The following is a 26,711-nucleotide window of genomic DNA, read 5'->3' on the forward strand; positions in this document are numbered from 1 at the left end:
TCATCCATAGAAAGTAAAAGAAATGGACACAGCGACCCCATAGATTTCAACGGAGCACATTTTGTCATTTCTTGTCCACCTGTTTACTTCACCTTCACCTGTTGACTTCACCTGTTGACTTCACCTGTTGACTTCACCTGTTGACTTCACCTTCACCTGTTGACTTCACCTGTTGACTTCACCTGTTGACTTCACCTTCACCTGTTGACTTCACCTTCACCTGTTGACTTCACCTGTTGACTTCACCTTCACCTGTTGTCTTTACCTGTTGTCTTCACCTGTTGTCTTCACCTATACCTGTTGACTTCACCTGTTGACTTCACCTGTTGACTTCACCTGTTGACTTCACCTTCACCTGTTGTCTTCACCTGTTGACTTCACCTGTTGTCTTCACCTTCACCTGTTGACTTCACCTGTTGACTTCACCTTCACCTGTTGTCTTCACCTGTTGACTTCACCTGTTGACTTCACCTGTTGACTTCACCTGTTGACTTCACCTTCACCTGTTGTCTTCACCTGTTGACTTCACCTTCACCTGTTGACTTCACCTGTTGACTTCACCTGTTGTCTTCACCTGTTGACTTCACCTTCACCTGTTGACTTCACCTGTTGACTTCACCTGTTGACTTCACCTTCACCTGTTGTCTTCACCTGTTGACTTCACCTTCACCTGTTGACTTCACCTGTTGACTTCACCTGTTGACTTCACCTGTTGACTTCACCTTCACCTGTTGTCTTCACCTGTTGACTTCACCTTCACCTGTTGACTTCACCTGTTGACTTCACCTGTTGTCTTCACCTGTTGACTTCACCTTCACCTGTTGACTTCACCTGTTGACTTCACCTGTTGACTTCACCTTCACCTGTTGTCTTCACCTGTTGACTTCACCTTCACCTGTTGTCTTCACCTGTTGACTTCACCTTCACCTGTCGACTTCACCTTCACCTGTTGACTTCACATTCACCTGTTGACTTCACCTTCACCTGTTGACTTCACCTGTTGTCTTCACCTTCACCTGTTGACTTCACCTTCACTTGTTGTCTTCACCTGTCGACTTCACCTTCACCTGTTGACTTCACATTCACCTGTTGACTTCACCTTCACCTGTTGACTTCACCTGTTGTCTTCACCTTCACCTGTTGACTTCACCTTCACTTGTTGTCTTCACCTGTCGACTTCACCTTCACCTGTTGACTTCACATTCACCTGTTAACTTCACCTTCACCTGTTGTCTTCACCTGTTGACTTCACCTTCACCTGTTGTCTTCACCTGTTGTCTTCACCTTCACCTGTTGTCTTCACCTGTCGACTTCACCTTCACCTGTTGACTTCACCTTCACCTGTTGTCTTCACTTGTTGACTTCACTTGTTGACTTCACCTGTTGACTTCACCTGTTGTCTTCACCTGTTGACTTCACCTTCACCTGTTGTCTTCACCTGTTGTCTTCACCTTCACCTGTTGTCTTCACCTGTCGACTTCACCTTCACCTGTTGACTTCACCTTCACCTGTTGTCTTCACCTGTTGACTTCACCTTCACTTGTTGACTTCACCTGTTGACTTCACCTGTTGTCTTCACCTTCACCTGTTGTCTTCACCTGTTGTCTTCACCTGTTGTCTTCACCTTCACCTGTTGACTTCACCTGTTGACTTCACCTTCACCTGTTGTCTTCACCTGTCGACTTCACCTTCACCTGTTGACTTCACATTCACCTGTTGACTTCACATTCACCTGTTGACTTCACCTTCACCTGTTGACTTCACCTGTTGTCTTCACCTTCACCTGTTGACTTCACCTTCACCTGTTGTCTTCACCTGTCGACTTCACCTTCACCTGTTGACTTCACATTCACCTGTTGACTTCACCTTCACCTGTTGTCTTCACCTGTTGACTTCACCTTCACCTGTTGTCTTCACCTGTTGTCTTCACCTTCACCTGTTGTCTTCACCTGTCGACTTCACCTTCACCTGTTGACTTCACCTGTTGTCTTCACCTGTTGACTTCACCTGTTGACTTCACCTGTTGACTTCACCTGTTGTCTTCACCTGTTGACTTCACCTTCACCTGTTGTCTTCACCTGTTGTCTTCACCTTCACCTGTTGTCTTCACCTGTCGACTTCACCTTCACCTGTTGACTTCACATTCACCTGTTGACTTCACCTTCACCTGTTGTCTTCACCTGTTGACTTCACCTTCACCTGTTGTCTTCACCTGTTGTCTTCACCTTCACCTGTTGTCTTCACCTGTCGACTTCACCTTCACCTGTTGACTTCACCTTCACCTGTTGTCTTCACCTGTTGACTTCACCTTCACTTGTTGACTTCACCTGTTGACTTCACCTGTTGTCTTCACCTGTTGACTTCACCTTCACCTGTTGTCTTCACCTGTTGTCTTCACCTTCACCTGTTGTCTTCACCTGTTGACTTCACCTTCACTTGTTAACTTCACCTGTTGACTTCACCTGTTGTCTTCACCTTCACCTGTTGTCTTCACCTGTTGTCTTCACCTTCACCTGTTGACTTCACCTGTTGACTTCACCTTCACCTGTTGTCTTCACCTGTTGACTTCACCTGTTGTCTTCACCTGTTGTCTTCACCTGTTGTCTTCACCTTCACCTGTTGTTTTCACCTGTTGTCTTCACCTGTTGTCTTCACCTTCACCTGTTGACTTCACCTGTTGACTTCACCTTCACCTGTTGTCTTCACCTGTTGACTTCACCTTCACCTGTTGACTTCACCTGTTGACTTCACCTTCACCTGTTGTCTTCACCTGTTGACTTCACCTTCACTTGTTGTCTTCACCTGTTGTCTTCACCTGTTGTTTTCACCTGTTGTCTTCACCTGTTGTCTTCACCTTCACCTGTTGACTTCACCTGTTGACTTCACCTTCACCTGTTGTCTTCACCTGTTGACTTCACCTTCACCTGTTGACTTCACCTGTTGACTTCACCTTCACCTGTTGTCTTCACCTGTTGTCTTCACCTGTTGACTTCACCTTCACTTGTTGTCTTCACCTGTTGTCTTCACCTGTTGACTTCACCTGTTGTTTTCACCTGTTGACTTCACCTGTTGACTTCACCTTCACCTGTTGTCTTCACCTGTTGACTTCACCTTCACCTGTTGTCTTCACCTGTTGACTTCACCTTCACCTGTTGACTTCACCTGTTGACTTCACCTTCACCTGTTGTCTTCACCTGTTGTCTTCACCTGTTGACTTCACCTGTTGACTTCACCTGTTGTCTTCACCTGTTGACTTCACCTGTTGTCTTCACCTGTTGACTTCACCTGTTGACTTCACCTTCACCTGTTGTCTTCTCCTGTTGTCTTCACCTGTTGACTTCACCTGTTGACTTCACCTTCACTTGTTGTCTTCTCCTGTTGTCTTCACCTGTTGTCTTCACCTGTTGTTTTCACCTGTTGACTTCACCTGTTGTCTTCACCTGTTGACTTCACCTGTTGACTTCACCTTCACCTGTTGTCTTCACCTGTTGACTTCACCTTCACCTGTTGACTTCACCTGTTGACTTCACCTTCACCTGTTGTCTTCACCTGTTGACTTCACCTTCACTTGTTGTCTTCACCTGTTGTCTTCACCTGTTGTCTTCACCTGTTGTCTTCACCTGTTGACTTCACCTGTTGTCTTCACCTGTTGTCTTCACCTGTTGAACGCAGAACGACAGCGGAGTGATTAACTTTTTCATTGCCCGATTAAATCCCACACGGACGATGTGGTGTTGCCATGACAACATATAGATTTCTCTCCGTCGTTCATACGCCAGCCGCCCCTGAATGCATTAGCTTGTGTGAATTGAACAGCGAGCGTCTCAATGGAGATCTATCAATGAGCAACCTGGAATAAATTGATCCGAGCCGCTGGTGAGGAGCGTTACGAGCGGCCGCTTGCCCCGCGGGGACATATACAAATATAATAAATCATTTTCTAAGCACACGAGGCACTTCAGCACGCTGATATTTCACTCAGCTACACAGTTCGGGGTTATCTAAGGTTACAAGTACAGTTTCTTGTGTGATGCTCGGACACACATAGACTTTTATGCCATCTCAAGTTTTTCTGATTTGGTTGATATTACCGTGCATCACTTCTGAAACTGTGCATTAGAAATAAATGTGATTTGAGAAAAGTTGTGACTGTGATCAGAGGCTGTCAAGCTAAAAAAAAAAAAAAACACCATAAAATTATGTCTATAGCAGCATAACACCAGCACGAATGACTTCTTCTGAAGTGAATAGATTTGTTAATAACACCAAGCATTATCGTCGCCAGAAATGTGCTAGTGTGAGAAGATTATTATCTAATGGCAAATTATATCTGTGACTGTTCTTCACACAAACCTGTTACTAATTTCAAAATAATTGGAATATGGACAAATTTTATGATACTTTTATGTTTTCTTTTGGTCATTTCTGGAGCTTAAATGTACACATTTGGTATTCAAGATATGCTTTTGATCAGTTCATGCATTCTCTGAATCGAACCCATGACCTTGGTGATGCTACACTGTAAAATTAATCTTTGAAATTTATAGTAAAACATGACAGCCGTGGTTAACAGAACTTTACTATAAAGAGAAAGATAAATAAGTAGCTTTTCCACAAGCTGAGGGAAATACTAATATATATAGAGTCGCAGTGTCATAAACACAACAAATCATAGTAACACTTGACAATAAGATGATGCAATTAACATTCATTTAACAACAACAAGATGTATCATAAAACCCTGATGTGCATGACTGATATAAAAAACTGTAAATTTTAGTGTTTTACTTTAAAACGGCATTAAAAGTCTTGTTAGATTTAGTTAAACTTGCTGTTAAAATAGCACATTTACAGTTTTTTTACCATTAGAAGTATGATAATTTATTTATAGTGTAGTGTCATGCTGTACTATTTGAGCTACAAGAATTATGATGGTATGATTTCAAAATCTGTTGCATTCCATGTAAAAAAAAATACAAAAATAACGTAATTTGGGTTTGAAAGAACATGTGGGTGAGTCACATTTTTTGGTGAATTGTTCCTTTAAACAGACCTGAGTATTCTGCATTCTTTTTGGTCTCTGAAAAACATGATTAAAAGAGCTCAAATTAAATAAATAAATAAACATACAAAGAGCAGGAGATGTGTAAAAATTCATGCACAATGCAGATCTAGTGATGCATCGTAGAAGCAAATAACTCAAACATCACCTCAAGTCCTCAGACTGAACCTCTCGCCTGTTCTGTTCATCAACTCTCATCTTTCTAACACCATCACCCTCGAACCTGCTAACAACCATTTCGCGTTCCTCATCCGTGACACGGGGAGCCTCGAGGGTTCAGGCTCTTCTGAAATATCTGCTTCATGACCTTTAGCTGAGCCGCTTTACACACGAGAGCACCTGGAGTTTCATATGGCACTCGCTGGTTCTCCATGTGTCCCCGCATTCAAGTCAGAGATAAAGAGCTGTCGCAACTCACAGCGAGTGTAAACCAAGCGACACGACTGCATGTGAACAACTCTGAGATATTATAAACAAGGTTTTAACTGCATTAATGAAGACTGATGCAAACACTGTACTACATCTCGGTTAGGGGTGTGCGTGTGATATATATCGTCCACGATAATATTGTGATTGTTGTTTTGACGATGTGCGATCTGAAATTAAGCAAAAACACACAGAGTGTTGCATATTCAACGTTTTATGTTTAAAACATCAAGACATTATGCATTTGTATCTGCTGGTTAAATGCATTCATGTCCCTCTGGTTCGCATTAACAGTGTAAATACATCTAAATCCACTTCAGTTGCAGCTTCTGTGTTTCCTCTGCATTGCATGTGTTGATACTGATTTCATTTAATTTGGTAACCGCCCTATTGTGTCTTATTATAATTGAATTTATTGATAAGAATTTGACATGCATAGGTAAAAAAAAATGGCTTTATAAAGGTAAAAATCCCCATAAAAAGGTAAAATTCAAATTAAACTTATTGGAAAAGATCATTTCTGACACTGCTGTGAACTAACCACCGCACCAAACATGAAGAATATCATAAATCCCCTAATCTGTGTGTTGGTTTTGTGTTTTGTTCAGCCATCGGTGAGCCGGTCAGCATAAACTGGTTCAGTCCTCAAGGCGAGCGCATCGTCTCAAACCAGAGAGTGATCGTCCACACGGAGGGTGTGCGGTCCAGGCTGACCATCTACAACGCCATCATCGAGGACGCTGGGATATACCGATGCCAGGCTGTGGACGCCAAAGCACAGAGTCAGGAGGCCACGGTGGTGCTGGAGATTTACCGTGAGTCCCCACGCCAAACCTGTGCAGGTCATGAGCGTCTGTAGTCAGTCAGTTAATGCTCACAGATGATCGCATGGTCGCAGCGTCTGAGAGGAATTACGAGCCGAGCACCTCCCGATCATTTTTAAACATGTTAAAATAATTCAGGGAGTCGGCCCGATTTTCACCAGCGTATAGGCTGTCCCTAGCCTGGCAAGCCAGACCTACATCAAGATGTTAGGTCTGGGAACTCCCAATTGGCATACCTCAATCCGAGGGGCGGGATAAACGGTTGTCTTTCAATATCCCTCGGCACGCAATAGGATAGCGCTACAACCAACCAGAGCAATGAACGGCTGTGGCTGAGTGAGTCCCATGCGTTTTCCCACCAGCGGAGCTAGTAGATATATTAATCTTTTGCCGTATCCGGTCGTCAAAACTCCGAACACATCTTCCTGTTTTAAGAATTACTTAAGTGACGTTCTCTTAACTCCAAGTCCTCCAGAGTCGCAGCCAAAGCCGTTCGCCAGCAGCATCTTGTTTGTTTTCAAGTATCAGGGAAATCACCTATGGAAATCACGGCGCAGAACCGTCACAACTCTGCCGTCATTGTGTTAAGCCCGCCCACCAACTCTATACACGATGTGATTGGCCTGACCAGAGTTTGGTTTTTCCACTTCGAAAGCCAACGGAGAGTTGCTATACCACACTGGCTGCAAAATAATGTTTGCTGCCGCTAGGGTGCATCTAGATTTCTAGGCTAGGCTGTCCCATATTGCCAAATCATACACAACCACATCACAGGCTAGATCGATGGGGCTACAGCTCAGTGGCAACCATACACTGACACACACACACACCAACCCGATCTCACGGCAATTTGTATGAATTTTACGAGGTGACTAATTCGTATGAATTCATACGACCTCAATCGTACAAATTTGTACGATTTTTGCTAATTCGTACATATTTTACGAGTTACCAAATTCGTATGAATTCGTACGAATAACCTACCCCTGACCCCGCCCCTAAACCTACCCCTGACCCCGCCCCTAAACCTACCCCTGACCCCGCCTCTAAACCTACCCCTGACCCCGCCCCTAAACCTACCCCTGACCCCGCCTCTAAACCTATCCCTGACCCCGCCCCTAAACCTACCCCTGACCCCGCCTCTAAACCTATCCCTGACCCGCCTCTAAACCTACCCCTGACCCCGCCTCTAAACCTACACCTGACCCCGCCTCTAAACCTATCCCTGACCCCGCCTCTAAACCTACCCCTGACCCCGCCTCTAAACCTACACCTGACCCCGCCCCTAAACCTACCCCTGACCCCGCCTCTAAACCTATCCCTGACCCCGCCTCTAAACCTACCCCTGACCCCGCCTCTAAACCTACACCTGACCCCGCCCCTAAACCTACCCCTGACCCCGCCTCTAAACCTATCCCTGACCCCGCCCCTAAACCTACACCTGACCCCGCCTCTAAACCTACCCCTGACCCCGCCTCTAAACCTATCCCTGACCCCGCCCCTAAACCTACACCTGACCCGCCTCTAAACCTATCCCTGACCCTGCCCCTAAACCTACCCCTGACACCGCCTCTAAACATATCCCTGACCCCGCCTCTAAACCTATCCCTGACCCCGCCCCTAAACCTACCCCTGACCCCGCCCCTAAACCTACCCCTGACACCGCCTCTAAACATATCCCTGACCCCGCCTCTAATCCTATCCCTGACCCCGCCCCTAAACCTACGCCTGACCCCGCCTCTAAACCTATCCCTGACCCCGCCCCTAAACCTACCCCTGACACCGCCTCTAAACCTACCCCTGACCCCGCCTCTAAACCTACGCCTGACCCCGCCTCTAAACCTATCCCTGACCCCGCCCCTAAACCTACCCCTGACCCCGCCCCTAAACCTACCCCTGACACCGCCTCTAAACATATCCCTGACCCCGCCTCTAATCCTATCCCTGACCCCGCCCCTAAACCTACGCCTGACCCCGCCTCTAAACCTATCCCTGACCCCGCCCCTAAACCTACCCCTGACACCGCCTCTAAACCTACCCCTGACACCGCCTCTAAACATATCCCTGACCCCGCCTCTAAACCTATCCCTGACCCCGCCCCTAAACCTACCCCTGACACCGCCTCTAAACCTACCCCTGACCCCGCCCCTAAACCTACCCCTGACCCCGCCCCTAAACCAACCCATCAACTGGGTTTAGACAAATGTACAAATTCATACGAGTGAGGTTGTACGATTCATAAGAATTAGCCACATTTTAATCACTGGTACGAATTCGTACAAATTGGTTGTGAGATAGCATTGCACACACACACACACACACCTCTCTCTCTCTCTCTCTCTCTCTCTCTCTCTCTCTCTCTCTCTCTCTCTCTCTCTCTCTCTCTCTCTGTTTATGTTGAAAGGAATGGCTACTGTTCTCTGCTTTTCAACAAATCAGTTGCACACACATTTCTGTCATTTCTCTATCTGAAACTATAGTTTCCTGCAACATTGAAAGCTGTGTCTCTGTGTTTAGCGCGAAAGCTCGCGTGATTGCCGCCGCTGTGATAAATCTGCGCTGAAAAGGTGTAGACACGGTTTTGTGTGCGGCTGATCTTATTGCATATGCTTTTATCCACATTATTCCTACACATGACGCTTTGCGCGAATTATGGGTGTAACTTCCGTTAAGCTGTAAACAATCAGTGAAAGACTAGGACGCAATAATATAAATTTTTTAACTGTGACATTATTCGACTCACCCTTCAACCATTGAACATTAAAAGGACATTTAAAGCATCAACAAGGCACTTTCAACAGACCATGAATAACCCCAAAAGCGTGGATCTTTCTGTATTATGTAACATACGTTGCCTTAAAAAAAAAAAAATTATACTTCAGCATTGTGTGATACAATTTCAAAGTGATTTCAGTCATTTTGACAGATAATAAATTGTATTTACACGTGAAAACAAACCTGGAAAGAGAGGGAAAAAATAGATTCTTTGTGCATTCCAATGAATTATTAATGGCATATCAGAAATTAAATCGGGAGAACAGACCACAAATGTGCCGTAGCCTATATATGCTGACCCTTTTCACACTATTACAGTGAATGCAAAAGGAAAAAAGAAAATAATCACGAGGAAAAGAAACAAGAAAACAAGATATTCTTGTTATAACATGTCACGTTAAAATAGCCTAGCAAGTGTCACTCATATTATTTTAAAAAAAAAACATAAAAGAAAACCGATAGCTCATTGAGTCAAACTAACGGATAAGCTTTATTTGTAGGGCAACCTTATGATTTGAAGTGATTAGTTTCAGTCTGAGCTCATCAGGAATAATAATAGGAGTTTCCCTTTCCATGCACAACATTTATGGGAGGATAATATTTAAAAGAATTACACAGGGGGATTTACTAAGGTTTGCGCTCGTCAATGTTCTGGTGTTTGCGCAATTATTTACCGGCCAACACTTCCTGGTAGATTGTGTTGGTCATTATGGAAATGATCTGACTGAGTCTGTTCTTTAATTTGCCCAAAATTAAAGATCTCGCGCAAAACTTTCCACTCCTATCGGCGCTCTCACGCTAATTTGCCGTTTAGTAAATTTGGCCTCTTAGTCAAGATCGTCATGGAGGAATAGTAACAGGAATCCTGATGGGATTTTTATTGGATGTAAAAATGTAATATCTTGGTACATATAATATCTTGGTAACACTTTACACTTTAGGTTCATTAGTTAACATTAGTTAATGTGTTAACTAACATGACCTAACAATGAGCAATACAATTATCAGTGTTTATTAATCTTTGTAAATGTTAGTTAATAAAAATACAGCTGTTTATTGTTTGTTCATTTAAGTTCACATTAACTAATGTTAATGAATACAACCTTTGATTTTAATAACGAACCTTATTGTAAAGTGTTACCAACATCTTCCATGAATGCTGTGGTGTCGAGCGTCCTCGCCTCCCTGCAAGCAAGTTATATCCAGATTTTATTTATACTATAGAGGCAAATTAGCACTGAATTTAAATGAAGCTTGACACACTGACACGGCGCTCTGAAAGAAACAGTGTGATAGTCTCTGATCCGCCACAACACACACACACACACCTTTTCTCTTCTTCAAAGCAGGAGTTCTTCTGCGATGGAGGAAACCGGCCGAGACCTGTGAGGTTAAACGTCGTCAGATTGTTAAGAGATGGCAAATTATCATTTAAGAATTAATTTAAGACAGAATAGCATTAGCAGTACTTGCATGTTGAGGCGAAAGTAGTCATTCTCTGACTCATTCACAGTGTGTGTGTGCTGACTTTCTCAATGATTATTGCAAAAAAATTAACATTTTAAGCTTTTAGCTTCCAGGACTCACGTTGCACTAGTACAGTACAAGACTGATGAAATGAGCGCTTGAAATGGGGGGAATAACCAGTCTCTGGATCTGCCAAAACTGTGCAGGCTAATGACATCAAACCTTTAAAAGTCATCTTTAAATCTTCAAAGTTTAGTTTTAAAAGGGCAGAATTTGAATTTATTAGTCGCTTTTTATTGACAATGTGTGAACAGTTTGTAACAAAACAAAAAAATAAAATAAAAACAAGACCTTCCCTGATTTCCTAGGTTGTCCATGAAAGCCTGAAAACATATTTTTATGTAAAGGAGTCTGGATGGTTTTGCCGGGAAAAACAAAAGGATGCGATGGTTTCGCTCCCATGACGCATGAAACGAAAGCTTATGATCAGGATAATTCTTAAAGAGTTATTCTTTACTGTGTTAATGTGTTATCCAAAGAAAAGGGTTTCATTCAAACTATAGGGAGATCTATATAGTATATAGTCTCAAATATACTTTACTATCAGAACAGTGACATATTAATGAGCTCATGTGTTGACGGTGAATCGCAGAGCTGATGTAAACACATCCACATCACTACGACCGGATGCTTTCTGAACGGCTGTTTTCTCACCGCTGGCATTTTTGATGTTTATTTTGTTATTGAGAGAAAAGCACAGCACTGAGCACATATTCACATATTCATCTAAACGTCACTCTCGGCAGCGTCTGGATGTTCGCCAACAGTATATCTCTGCAAAGGTGTTTCTAACTTCTTTTTACCTTTAATCAAAGAACGAGAAAGAGCTTCTCTGTGAGTGTATCGATGCCTTGAATCACGTTCAGTGTCTTGTGTGTTACTGTGAGCTGCTGCAGTTCACTTAACGGCCAGCGGTGTCGCTAATAACACGGGTTTCTCAATTCTACATATGTGACCCTGGACCATAGATATCCATAATAAAGGCTAGATGTCTCGTCCGCGCTGCTGGCCAATGCAGGTCGACGTCCGCACTGGCGGCCATCTTGCCACAGGCAGCTCGCTCACTCGTAACATTGTGTTTTAATGGTGCATGTACTTTTTAAATAACCATAACTTGCTCAATTGTCTACTGATTTTCAAACGGTTTGGTTTGTTATAAACGTCAGAGATGTAGTTATGACACTGTATACTTATGAATAATAAGTGTATAAATAAACAATCATCCAGAATTATAGCCACGTTAATAACGTTTGTGAGAAACCAAACCGTTTGTAAATCCGTCAAGATTTCAACGAGATAAGAGTATTAGTGTTCGTGCCGATCACTCATCTTACATCAGGCACCACAGAGCCTTGCCTGTGACAAGATGGCCGCCGGTGATGAAGATAGAGACTCTAAGACATCTAGCCTTTATTATGGATATCTATGCCCTGGACAACAAAACTATAGTCACATGGGTCAATTTATTTTAAATTGAGATTTATAAATCATATAAGCTGATTAAATAAGCTTCCCATTGATGTATGGTTTGTTAGGATATACAATATTTGGCCGAGATACAACTATTAGAAAATCTGGAATCTGAGGGTGCAAAAAAATCGAAACATTGAGAAAATCGCCTTCAAAGTTGTGCATTTATGTTCGCGATTGTGCAGTATTCACTCACAAAAATAAATGTTTTATATATTTACGGTAGGAAATGTACAAAATATCCTCATATAACATGATCTTTACTTAATATCCTAATGATTTTTGGCATAAAAGAAAAGTCTATATTTTTGACCCATACAATGTATTGTTTACAAATATACCCGTGCGACTCGTGACTGGTTTAGTGATCCAGGGTCACATATAGTTACTTTAATCAAGTGTTATACTTAAATATATAAAGAGCAAACACTCCTAACTAACAAAATATGTTCAAAGAATGTTTTGCTAATGTTCCCATTATGTTATGGAAACATTATTTCTAAATGTTCTCAGAAAATAATTTTTTTTTTTTTTTTTAATTAGGTAACACTTTATTTTACAGTGTCCTAGTTACATATGTTACATGTAGTTACCATAGTAAATTACACAGTAAATTATGCATAATTACATGCATCTAACCATCAACCAAATCCTAATCTTATAGTAAGTACATGTAGTTAATTAATATTACTCAGTACTTAAATGTATAACATTGTAACAATGACACCTTAAAATAAAGTGTAACCATTTTTTTGGTTATGCAAACTTGGTAAGGAAACATTTCATTATATCATCCTAAACATTATGGGAACGTTAGTTATGAATGTTCTCTGAACGATCTAAAACAGGTTGTTATATTTAAAAAAATATCCAACTAAATCATTTCAGAAGAAAAAAAAACGCTCCATGAAGAACATTATTCATGAGAACACTAGATGATCACGAGAAGTTGAGATGAGAGACTGAACTTCACAAACTCACTCAGTGATGATGTCATTCAGGCTGAACTGGTACATTAGGTCGATACACAAAAACACACAGAAAATAAAAAGCAAATCACTCTTAACACATTTAGTTTTTTATTAAATCTACTTTCATCAATAAGACGCTTTCCGCTTCTCAGAAGTGAAAAGATTGAGTGTGTTTTGTCAGATGACCTTCAGTCTGTTTGGATCGTATCCTCCACTGTGTCCTCGCGCTGAAATGAAGCCAGATCTTCAGTGTTTTCAGTCGGTCAATGAGGGCAAACGCTGGAAAAATCTGTGTAATAGTTGCACCGCTCTGCCCTGACCTCACAGCTCCAGACAAATTATGAGATTCAGAATAGATTCAAAGATTCAGAGATTCAAAAATTATTTCAGCCTACAGCGAGAGAGATTATGTCTATTTTCAAGTACACTTTAGGAATAACTGAGAGAATGAATGCGGTCACCAGCCGCGGCTTGCCTGTAAATGTTATTTAACAAATATTTTTTAGACTACTTTTATTAGTTGTAAAGTCAGCAGGCATCCTGAAATCTGTCCCAATGGCTCTTAATTAGAGTGCGCTGCAGTTCCAGTTTTCACCACAGATTAACATGGGGAAACTGGGGGGCGCTGTAGAGCCGAGGAGCATCATTACGTTAAAGGAACACGCCACTGTTTTTTGAAATAGGGGTTATTCAACATCTCCCCTACATTTAGATAGCTGGGCAAACTCATTTTTGTCTCAGTGCGTGCATTGTCTTAGTTTGGCAGCGCCGCCGCTAGCTTAGCTTAGCATAATGAATGGAATCCTTTGTTGCCGGATAGCATGTCTTGACTAAAAGTGATCCTAAAAAAAACGACATTGGGGTGAAGCACAGGCGAAGCACTGCTACTTGGGCGCAGAGACATCCCGCAACACCTGAAATCCCCCAACTTCCATCAACATACCGGCGTGACCGGCACCGAATATCTTTGATATCTCTGCGCACAAGTAGCAGTGCTTCGCATGTGCTTCACCCCAATATTGTCCCAGGTCAATATCTGCCTAGGAAATCGCCTATAGTCTTAATCTGCATTGGTATTTGTACTCGTTGTGAATACGCAGGCCACAAGAAGTCATTAGTTTTTTTTTTTTTTTGGATCTCTTTTACTCACGACATGCTATCCGGCAACAAAGGATTCCATTCGTTATGCTAAGCTAAGCTAGCGGCGGCGCTGCCAAACTAAGACAATGCACACACCGAGACAAAAATGAGTTTGCCCACCAATCTAAATGTAGGGGAGATGTTGAATCTCCCCTATTTAAAAAAACGGTGGCGTATTCGTTTTATGTAATGATGCTCCTCGGCTCTACAGCGCCCCACAGTTTTCCCATGTTAATCTGTGGTGAAAACTGGAACTGCAGCGCACTCTAATTGAGAGTTAACGTTAACGTTAGAATATAAGGTAACACTTTATTTTAAGGTGCTTGTAATAAGCAGTAATTAACAGTTAATAAGACACTTATAAGACCTTATAAGATGCATATAAGCATTAACTACTTCATATAAGCGTTAATTAAAGGTCCAGGCCCTGAAGAGATCAGGGAAACTATACTCCCTCTTGGGAAGGTCAATTTTTAAGGGACTGGGAGTTTGTGTTACCATTTATGTTTGTTCGGCTGTTCTAAAAGTGCAATGTATTGATACTTGAGAAATTTATTATTTAATTTTATTTATTTATTATCATTAGTTAATGCTTATATGCGTCTTATATGCATCTTATAAGGTCTTATAAGTGTCTTATTAACTGTTAATTACTGCTTATTACAAGCACCTTAAAATAAAGTGTTACCGAATAGGATGCTCGCATGAGCAATCGTCGATTAAAATAGTGTGTATATAGACGCTTATACAACAAAGTTATGAAGATTAATATGATTATTTCACCAACTTATAGTTGTTAAAATGTATGCGTTTTATATTAGAAATAACTCCTCCTTAACTGTCCGAAACACAGTGAGTAGAAATTTTCAGCCGTCCGGAACACCGTGAGTCCTCACGGTAATCCGGACATTGCGTGTCTCCCGTCAGTTTTTTCAAGATTTCTCCAAAATGATTTGTCCAAAATGTGTCAATCAAACTTTGGAACGTGTGGAAGGCATGTCCCCAGAGACAGACGAGCCAATCAGGTTTATCTTTCCGCGGATTGATATCTTACGGGACGTTTTACTGTGCAAAGTGTCCGGAATACAGTGAGTCTACGTTAGCAATATTGTTGTCCGGGTGGAAATCGGGAGAAATTCGGGAGAAAGGTCGGTCCGGGAGATTTTCGGGAGGGGCTTTGAAATTCGGGAGTCTCCCGGAAAAATCGGGAGGGTTGGCATGTGTGATTGGGACAGATTTCAGGATGCCCTACTTGTGTTCACATTACCTCTCGTAAACCTCGCTCCAGATCAAGGCAATATCAATCCGCTCCAGCTATGTGTTTATTAGTCTGAATCAGGTCAGGAACTAGCTGGCATGATCTATGTGGAATAGCGAATCAAATTAATAAAAGTATAAATCCTTTAGTTTAAACATGCTCGCAACCTCTGCCAAAAGGAATCACTTTCAAAAAAAAAAAAAAAAAAAAATCCAGCTGATGAATGATAAAACCAGCCAATAGCCAATCAGAATCCATCCTGCTTTAAAAAAGCTTGAGCATTTAAAGTGACAGACGACAAAATCAAATACGTTTAGATATGTGACTTTTTAATTTGCAGGATTTGTTTTCCCGAGCCGGTGTGTGTCCGGTTGAGGCACGTGTGAGATTCCTGTTGTGTGTGTGTGTGTGTGTTCACAGAGAAGTTGACGTTTCGCGAGGTGAAGACGCCGCAGGAGTTTCGTCAGGCCGAGGTCGCCGAGGTCATCTGTGATGTCATCAGTTCGCCTGTGCCAGCCGTGTCCTGGTTCTACAAGAACAGAGAAATCACGTCCGAACACAACAGTAAGAACCGAGGCGCTTCATGTAACCCGCTGATATTTTCATTTCAATGAAAGGATTTAGGAAATATTTTTAGGGGATTTTATGGTAATAACTTACATTTATGTAATAGTTATGATCCTCTTATTACCTGTTAATCTCTTTTGGAGCATAGACCTGAAAATAAAATGTACAACTTCTTATTGTAAATATATAATATATGTGTGTGTGTGTGTGTGTGTGTGTGTGTGTGTGTGTGTGTGTGTGTGTGTGTGTGTGTGTGTGTGTGTGTGTGTGTGTGTGTGTGTGTATACACACCCATATATATGTATATATATATATATATATATATACAAACTTTTATGTTAGATATGATTAATTGCGATTACTCCATTTGATTAATCTAACATAAAAGTTTGTAAATATATAATATGTGTGTATTTATGTACAGTGTATATATTTATATATATATACACACACACACATATATTATATATTAACAAACTTTTATGTTAGATGTGGTCGTGTGTGTGTGTGTGTGTGTGTGTGTGTGTGTATACACACTGTACAGAAATACACACACACACACACATTTACAAACTTGTATGATAGATGTGATAATCGATTTGATTAATCGCATCTAACATACAAGTTTGTAAATATATAAAATGTGTGTGTGTGTGTGTGTGTGTGTATTTATGTACATTGTGTATACACACACACACACACACACACACGACCACATCTAATATACAAGTTTGTAAATATATAATATGTGTGTGTGTGTGTGTGTGTATTTAATGTACAGTGTATATATATATATATATACACACACACACACACACATATTATATTATATATTTACATACTTTTATGTTAGATGTGGTCGTGTGTGTGTGTGTGTGTATACACACAGTACATAAATACACACACACACACATATTTACAAACTTGTATGCTAGATGTGATAATCGATTTGATTAATCGCATCTAACATACAAGTTTGTAAATATATAATATGTGTGTGTGTGTGTGTGTGTATTTAATGTAGTGTATATATATACACACACACACACACACATATTATATATTTACATACTTTTATGTTAGATGTGGTCGTGTGTGTGTGTGTGTGTGTGTGTATACACACTGTACATAAATAAACACACACACATATTTACAAACTTGTATGCTAGATGTTATAATCGATTTGATTAATCACATCTTACATACAAGTTTGTAAATATATAATATGTGTGTGTATATATATATATATATACACTCTACATAAATACACACACACACACACACATCTTTACAAACCTGTATTAATTGATTTGACAAAGAATTTGAATAAGAATATATCTCAAGTGTCATTTATGTTTAATCAGTTGGCAGACGCTTTTATCCAAAGTGACTTACACATAAAGAGAACAGTCATTTATTGTAAAGAAAGATGCACAAACACACTTTGCTATCTAAACATTTTAAGAAAAGGTGTGTGTTGGGTTTGAAATGCTAAAACAATAAAGCACGTTCAGAGTCTGGATCCAGTAAAGTTCTCTGCTGACGGAAGAAAAACTTCTATCTACATTTTAGGTGTCAAACCCTTAATTGAAATTCAACGGCAGAACTTTGACAAGCTATTTGCACTTTCCAGCCTGGAAGATTAAAAGATGGAGATTTGATTATTTTTATTCTAATTAGGGAGCCGGTTGTAAATGTCTCTCCTGGATGAGAAGAGAAAAGGTGTGTGTTTATCAGCGAGGGATGGCAAAAGCAGAAGAAAGGCTGTAATCCTGAAGGTGTTTCATTTATAGCAGATGTCCTTGAAATGGAAGCAGAAGTAGTTTTGAGGATTGATGATAATATTTTCCTATTATTGTGCTCCGATGAAAAAGAAGTCTGTTGATTAAATCCTCTGCTTTTTTCATTTCGCCGCACAGAGGACTATATTGCTGTCAAAGGCTTTAAACATAACAGAATGATTTCTCTTACAAACCCTATGTCTGGTTTTTAGTTTAGTGATCAATCCTAAGAATCCAAAACTGTAAAGTCTGAAAGGCACAGACACTATTTTTTTATTTTTTTATTAGTGCAATTTGCTAACGTGAGTATCAGGATCACTATTACTGTTGCTTAAAGATAAGTCAAGGCACCTTTATTTCTATAGCGCTTTATACAATACAGTTTGTTTCAAAGCAGCTTTACAGAGATAACAGGAAAATAATCCAACAACGTTTGTTTCGGCTGTACAGCAGATCTAGATGAAAATACGACTTAAAAGGTGAAACTAATATATTATATAGACTCATTACATGCAAAGTGAGATATTTCAAGCCTTTATTTGTTATAATGTTGATGATTATGGCTTACAGATATGAAAACCTTTTCACAATATTCTAATTTTGAATTTGGGGTTTCCATAGCTGTAAGCCATAATCATCAAAATTATAACAAATAAAGGCTTGAAATAACTCACTTTGCATGTAATGAGTCTATATAATATATTAGTTTCACCTTTTTCAGTTGAATTACTGAAATAAATGAACTTTTGCACGATATTCTAATTTTTCGAGTTTCACCTGTAGTGTCATCCAGCTTTAGTAAGTTCATTACTTATAAATTTCATTTATAACAGTAATCTTGCGGGGTGGACTCATTTAAAGTAATGTACTCGTCTGGTTTTAGCAGGTTTCTGTCAAACACAGCACATCTAGGTTATGATCTGTAATTATATCAATAACAATAAGTGCTTTTAAAGAAAGGGATCGAATATTCAGCAACGCAAGCTTTAAAATGTTTTTTATTTTTTGAACATCAATTACATTTGGTAACACTTTACTTGAAGGGGTGTGCATAAGACTGACATGACACCTTCATAACCATGAATATGAAGGAGATTTTATGCATGTTTATGACAACTGTCATTAAGTGTCATTCGCTCAATTATGACATTTTGAATGCAAATATAACATTGTTTGAGATGTCTTTGTTATGACAACTTGACATAAACCATTACAATACATCATAACCGGTCAGTGTCTTTGTCATGACAACTTGACATTACTAAGACAACACAACCTGTCATAAATATGTTATAAACATGACATAGCAGATTAATTATCAAACTTAAGAAAGCACTTAGCTTTATGGGTTAACATTACATTAAACTGTCATGTGGTTGGTTTTGACATTGGCTGTTATGAGGCATTATAACTGTCATGAATATTTTTCTTGACCTCGACTACAGTGGTACACATTGAATTTGTCATTAAAATGTTATAATGGCCTCATGACAGCCAATGTCAAAACCAACCACATGACAGTTTAATGTAATGTTAACCCATAAAGCTAAGTGCTTTCTTAAGTTTGATAATTAATCTGCTATGTCATGTTTATAACATATTTATGACAGGTTGTGTTGTCTTAGTAATGTCAAGTTGTCATGACAAAGACATCTCAAACAATGTCATATTTGCATTAAAAATGTCATAATTGAGCGAATGACACTTAATGACAGTTGTCATAAACATGCATAAACCCTCCTTCATATTCATGACATGTGTCATGTCATGATTATGAAGGTGTCATGTCAGTCTTATGCACACCCCTTCAAGTAAAGTGTTACCTAGGTGAAAGAGTCTCTATGTGTTGGGATTTATCTGACTTCGGTGGCGTGAGACTGCTGGCAGACGGGGGGTTTAGTCTGACCTGGGCCACAGTTAGTCAAGGTTCAACTCTTAAGACTATGGTCTTATAGTACATATAGAACATGTGCCATATTACTAGAGAGAAGAGCGGCACCATCTCTTTTTAACAGGTCAGGTCTACCCCAAAATCTTTTCCAAATGTCTATTAACCCTATATATTCACGGTGAACGTGATTTCACCAAGTACCATATAATCCTGGATCAACATCTTTGTTGATCCTGGAACAACTTTCCAATCAACCAATCAGATGTGAGTGACAAGTTTACAGTTTATGTCAAGTTTAGGCTTAGAAGAACCAGGGTGAAGTACTTAAACATCAGTGTTATTCACCTATCATTACCTTATAATTTTAGGGAAAAGTAATGGGTTAGGTTTAGGGGTAGGGATTGGGTAAGGACTACATTTTGGGACAGGAATGTTGATCCAGGAACAACAAAATATGTTGATCCAGGAACATGTCTTACTTGGCAAAATCACGGTGACCATATATTCACGTACAACTTGTACATTTAAACCTATATGCAATAAGTTCACTGTTTGTGAATAACACTCACACACTCACACGCAACCATACAATGCAGTGGTTAGTTTTGATGTCTGTGTTTCTTTCTCTTCCTGAAGGCAGATTTCAAGTCCTTCCCACCAACAACCTGCAGATCCTGCGCGTGAGCAAAGCCGACGAGGGTGTGTATCGCTGCGAGGCGCGCGTGGAGGCCCGAGGAGAGATCGATTTCAGGGACATCGTGGTGCTGGTGAACGGTGAGAGCTGGAAACATGTGCACTTCTCACTGAGATCTGAACGGCTCAATAACTGTGCGAGTGTTTCAGTGTCACGCTGTAGCTTATCGACTCAATCATCCATGTACTTCTCTAAGACGAGCTCCTTCAATAATGGCTGTCAGTACAGACGAATCTGCAGGTCCTGAAATATTCAACATAACATTGAGATGATCAAGACGCTGACGGTAAACTGATCTTTTAAAGACTATCTGAAGGGATTGGTTCAGAACAAGTATAGCTGTATTGACTTTATGGATTGACTTTAAATTCCCAATTCCCATAATCTATCGTTGTTTAAGTTTAAATGCTTTTCTTACTTAGTATTTTGGTCTTGTTTCCAGTCCAAATATCAAACATTTCTTAAATCAAGATGCATTTACTAAAGTAGTAAAATGACAAAAGATATTAAGTCTTGTTTAATGGGGGGAAAAATGAGTTGATGCTTAAAACAAGCAAAATTATCTGCCAATGGGGTCAGAAAATAATGTTTTGTTTCTGTTTGAATTAAGATTATTTTTCTTACCCCATTGGCAGATCATTTAGCTTTATTTTTAAGCATGAACTCACTTAATTTTGATTAATTTCCCCAGAAAATACAACATCTTATTTTACTCATCTAGTAAATGCATCTTTATTTAAGAATTTTTAGATATTTGGACTGGAAACAAGACAAAAATACTGAGTGAGAAAAGCATTTTTTGCAGTGTACTTAACAACCACTTGCTTAACCAACACAACATAGGTGTCGTTTTAAAGCTTGAATATCTAGAATATGACCATCACTTTACCAGTACTTTTAAAATTGCTGACTTATAATACATTTTTCTTATAATATTTTCATAGCATGAAAAAAAAATCTGCTTTACATGAAAATGTGATCTATAAAATCATCGTACATAACAGATATACTTGTCATGTATCGTTGAAAACGTGTGAAACGATATACACATAATGCTTTTGTGCCACTTTTTGGTGTTATAATGGGATAATTTTATATAGGATTATAAAATGTTTTTCACATTAAAGAAAAAAATATGTATTTTAAGAACTTTTTACCAAAAGGTTCTTTAGGGAACCAAAAATGGTTCTTCAATGGCGTCACTTACAAAAACAAACATTTTTTGCTGTTATTTTTGAGAGTGGACATTAAGGTAGTACGTGATTCTGTCACACTTGTGTGTGGTAACCCATATGATGCTTAAGTTTTGTTGATATACTTTGTTGAATTTTATGTTATGTCTTGCCTCATCAGCGTCTATTATAAAGAAAGACCATTAACACAATCACTCTTTTTTTGTACTGTTAAAAGAGCTGTTTTTTTGCAAAAATGTGTCCTTGGCTAACATTACATGTACTGAATGTACACATCTATGAATGTTTTGATGGGAAATGAAACATTTGGTCATTTGTTATTGTGTTTTAGATGGTGGTGTGTTGCTTTTAGACTGCTAAACTAGCTTAGCAAGACTTCTTTGGTCAACCAGCTTTATCAGGCCATGCTAGATGACAGGTTTTGCTGGTAAAGGTATGTCTATGACCAGTCTGACGAGACCAGTTAAGACCGTAATGCTGGTCTTTTCACATTCAAACTAAAATGGGCGTTTCACTTTACAAATCCACACATAGTTTATCATCTCAGCGTTTTTACACTCAATTTTCTGCTGACTAGATTTGAGACTAAATCTTTCAATTAACACCCTCTTCAAGCTTCCGTGAGTCACAAGCAAACGACGACCTTATCTTGGCGAGCGCTTCACGAAACACCGCCTGTCTTTTGAACTCATTCATTTACCTTGTTCCGCGAAATGAGCCATCATCAGGATTTGATAGCGCTGAGCTCTGCCTGAACGGACACAATAGTATTTGCACAACTCATACTTCTTTAAACTGATGTAATAGCATGCAAAGAAAAAAAAAAAGAAGCATATTGCATTCAATTTAGCATCACCACTTATAGCTCTCAGGAAGATCCAATAAGCTCGCTCAATGAGGCGCATCCTATTATCCCGAAGACATGGCAAGCGCCGTCTGCCACGAAAACAGAACAACCTGCTGCTTAAATCACTTAGCAAAGGCTGACTAGAAAGCGTCAACGCCTGAGTCTCGTATCCAAGAACAGAGATTGAATCCAGAATTTTTTCCCGTAGATTTATTCGCAGCCTTGGCTGGAGCTGCAGTGGATCGCAACGGCGTGTTGAAACACCATCCGCTGTCATAATGAAAAGCCCCTTTCTGCTTTGACCTTCCTTATTGAATTAACACGGGCGTTTTGCATATATGCGCACCATCTGTTTGAGGCTAGTTTGGATGATTGAAGACTCTTTGAGGGAAATATGATTGGTGGTTGTGTTATTAAACCAATATGTTTTGTTGAAGACGGAAATACAGTACTGAAATGGCCTTCTTGAAACAAGCAAGATGCACTGAAAAATCATGCAAAAAAACTGACTTGATAAGAATTTTTGAAAATAGCATAAATATCTAGTCACTAATAAATGCTATTGGATCTTAAAACTAGACTAAAATGATAAATAATAGTAATTTTTGTAAGACTGCATTAAAAATAGAATATTTAACCTTACATTTTCAGAATATTAAACCTTAACCTTAAACAGCTTATTTAAAAAAAAAAAAAAGATGCACAATAACCTGAAAATAGATGAAATTCTTAAAACAACCCAATAAATTAATAATTTTAGTACGCTTTACTTAAATTTAAGTGCATCTTGCTTGTTTCAAGAAGGGATTTTTTCTTTCTTCAGTGTAACAAAAACAATCATATTTGATCTTTCTTATTAAAATTCATGCACAAAAACATTAATGCACCTTATAGCTGTCACTTGTTTTTGGTAAAAAACTACCTTAAAATGACTTAAAATTCACAAGAAGACCAATTTTCTCTCTTACTCTCTTAGATTTACTAATTTTTGCAGTGTGGATGTATATACACGTCATATTTACAGTAAGAATTCAGAGATGCAACTTCTCAGAGCATTTTTAGGGCACAAACAGGGTTAGTTAAAAAAGTCGGTTGTTAGTCCACCATCTTGCCTCATGCCAGCTGTCATATGTGGTGTTTTTTGATAATGTTGTGCTTGTGTCTCCACCAGTTAGCTGAACCAGCAAGACTTCTCTAGGTCGAACTGGTTGACCAGCATGAGCTCGTAACTAGCGTAAACCAGCATTTGTGACATTCTGACATTGTGTTTTTAGCAGATTATTCACACAATTGAGCAAGTGCTTTGTCTTTGTTCTGGTTCCTTGTTTGTTGTGTCTCGGTTTCTTCTAATTATCCTGTACAGTTGTGTATGTGGAATCCGTTTACGCTGATGATTAGCATGCAGACATGCGCTAGCGTGCTCTTTCCGAGCCCTTAACCCCGACTTTCATCATCAGAGGAGCCGTTTGAGCGCAGACAGGGGTCGAATCGGCAACTTCTCTCCGCGTCTGCTTGATCTTTTAAAAGGAAATGTCACCGAGATGTCCTTCACAGATACACATCACCCAAAAAAACTCGTCATTTCAACCTCTTTGAACTCGGGCGAAATCTAACAGGGAGCAAATCACAGAGCGGCGAATAATGATTGTGCTCGGCGAGGTCTGTTTTATTCTCTTCAATCATCTTTTCAGATCGATTCAGCCCATCAGACTGACATGAAACAGATGTTTTGAAATAAGGACATTACTGTGGGAAATTTAAGGGGAATCAAATTAAAGAGAGAGTGTAAACAAACGGCTGACGTGGTTTGATAGTTAAATTAGTTTCATTCATAGACTGTAAAAAAACATGTGCGTGACGTCACTCGTAGTGTTTCTGAAGAGCATTTTTGAAACTCAAAGTGGGCGGAGCCGGCCGTCGCCATCTTGGCCGCGCGTCACTCCCGGATAAACGAAAGAGTGCAAAAAGGCGGATTAGCTGAGGTGACGTGACGCTAACACACAGCAGACAAACGGCTAGTAGTGACATCAGCGGCAATCCACCTGTCACTCAAGTGGCCACGCCCTTAATTATGCACAACTTTAAGCCTTAATATTATTTAAACGGATGAGTTTAAAAAAAAATTCACATCTCTCACAGTCGTCATGAAGGGCAAAATTAGCGATATAGACCAAAACCACTTTTTGCAGCAGGCTGTAAACATTATTTTTTCTGCTGTAAAGTTGGGGATTTTAACATGGGGGTCTATGGGATTGACTCTCCTCTGCAGCCAGTCTCTAGTGGCCAGTTGATGAACTGCAGTTTAACTCACTTCAGTGTTGGATTGTGACCGGATGGTTGCCGTTTGGTTTAATTACAGACAGGAGACACATATGTCGGGTAATTGTTAGTCTAATCCAAACATGGCAAACGCAAGCATCGGACTTTACCTGCATTCAGAGAGAAACTGTATTGAACATGCATGATTAACTGTGTGTCTGGTGTCGTTCCAGTTCCTCCGGTTCTGTCCGTGCCACAGCAGTCCTTCAACGCCACGGCAGACTACCAGGAGTCGGTGACGTTCACCTGCATCACCTCCGGCTCCCCCGACCCTCAGGTGACCTGGTACTGGTGGGTAACAGTAACGTTTGTCAAGAGAAACTATGAATGTTGGTGCCCAGCTTTGGCTGATTGTTCTAGCAAAGCTATGAACAAACATTCTTCCGCTAACATTAAAGGGGTAGTTCACTCAAAAGATCAAAATTGTCGTTATTTACTCACCCTGGTGTTGTACTAATGCTCTATACCCTTGTTTTTTTTCTGAACTTGAAATACAATCATTCTCTGGGGTGAATATATCCGTTATGTTTGTCATAACAAGAAGATATCGTGTTCACATTTGTCAATCCGACTGTCATGACTGAGGTCTTGTCCGGAGATATAGGCCTATGTCACACTTCCTGCTTCCGGAACGCGGAGTTGGGATTCAAAACTTCCGGTCAACAGTATTTCTCGATAAGGATTTAGATTATCAGCCATAATGTCTAAACCATCCGAGGTAGACTGACCACGAGCTATGATGTTGTCGTAGAAGCTATAAGTTCGCTTGAAATCAACCTTGTTTTAAAGGGGTGATGAACTGAGAAATCAAATTTTCCTTGAGCTTTTGACATCTAAGAGGTCATCATATTATAAGAATATCCTGTAAGTTTCAGAACTGAAAACGTCCTTGTTAGTCCAATAAAAGCTTTTATTGACACCAGGCTCAGCAAACGACTCGGTTTTCAAAGTGGGGAACTATGACGACAAAGAGGATAAAACACCACCCCCGCAGAAGAAGATCAACGCCTACTTCAACACGGCCGGTTTAGCCCCGCCCACCGATTCGCGCATTACACGAAACTCATTATAATATGCAAAACTGTTATCCACTCACAGCAGTGGGCGTTCATTTTGATGTTTTTGAATGTAAAAACCAAGCGAAGGTCATAAGTTGACCTCAGACAACAATATATTTTTTTTAAAAGCCAGTTCATGACCCCTTTAAGAAAAACATGTTTTATCCGCGATCTTATGCAAAAAAAACTACACTACCCACAATCCTAAGCGTAGCAGCAATGTCTGCTGATTGGTCCAACTCGCTGTTACCATAGAAACGTTTACCTTACTGGCGAACAGCTAGAGCTATAACAACAATGGCAGGCTACACCCGCAGCTGTTGTTGTAGTGTACCCTTTCCTCAGTTTTGACGTTTCCACTTGAGAGTTTTCATTTACCATCAGAACCACATCGTCATATGTGACTTCAGGCAGGTTGCGGAGAGATTTGGTCAGGGTTAGGGCTAGGGTTAGGGTTAGGGTTTGGTCCAGCGGTATCTATCGGACTCCGCCATTGTAAAAAGCTAACCGGAAGAGCCGTATCCCTACTAAAAGACCTTCAATTTTTTTGTGACATAGGCCTATTAACCCATTTACTCCTAAAACGCCTGCTAAAAACGCCTATAAAAACCTATGTTATTCTAGGATAAATATCCTAATCTCCTGAGGGTTTTCTGAAAAAATACTTCGAATTGTCAACGTCTACCAAAACCTTAATATCTCAGCCTCTGTAGTACTTAGAAACATGAAATAAAATACATTTTAAAGGTAAGAATCACAGGTTTTATTAAGACATGCTCCCTTAGCACTAACATAACAACACATTTTTCTAAAAATTCTCAAAATCATATGGGGAAGAAAAAAAATATAAATCAATTATATAAAATAAAACAAATAACATTTTAAACATGCCAACACACTGAACAAGG

The 26,711-nt window shown here is 39.9% G+C and overlaps 1 protein-coding gene across 2 annotated transcripts in view; it reads left to right on the forward strand.

Moving 5' to 3' along the window:
* Positions 1-26,711, forward strand: part of zgc:152904 (uncharacterized protein LOC767777 homolog) — a 311,922-nt gene that overhangs the window by 225,278 nt on the left and 59,933 nt on the right. For both annotated transcript variants that reach the window (XM_056263279.1, XM_056263280.1), the window contains exons 3-6: positions 6,097-6,303; positions 15,874-16,017; positions 20,329-20,466; positions 24,919-25,036. In XM_056263279.1, the coding sequence (XP_056119254.1) occupies positions 6,097-6,303; positions 15,874-16,017; positions 20,329-20,466; positions 24,919-25,036 (607 nt within the window). The remainder of the gene's footprint in view (positions 1-6,096; positions 6,304-15,873; positions 16,018-20,328; positions 20,467-24,918; positions 25,037-26,711) is intronic.

The sequence above is a fragment of the Rhinichthys klamathensis genome, unplaced genomic scaffold (assembly GCF_029890125.1).
Source record: "Rhinichthys klamathensis goyatoka isolate OS25496 unplaced genomic scaffold, OSU_Roscu_1.1 h1tg000205l_1, whole genome shotgun sequence".
Lineage (NCBI taxonomy): Eukaryota > Metazoa > Chordata > Actinopteri > Cypriniformes > Leuciscidae > Rhinichthys > Rhinichthys klamathensis.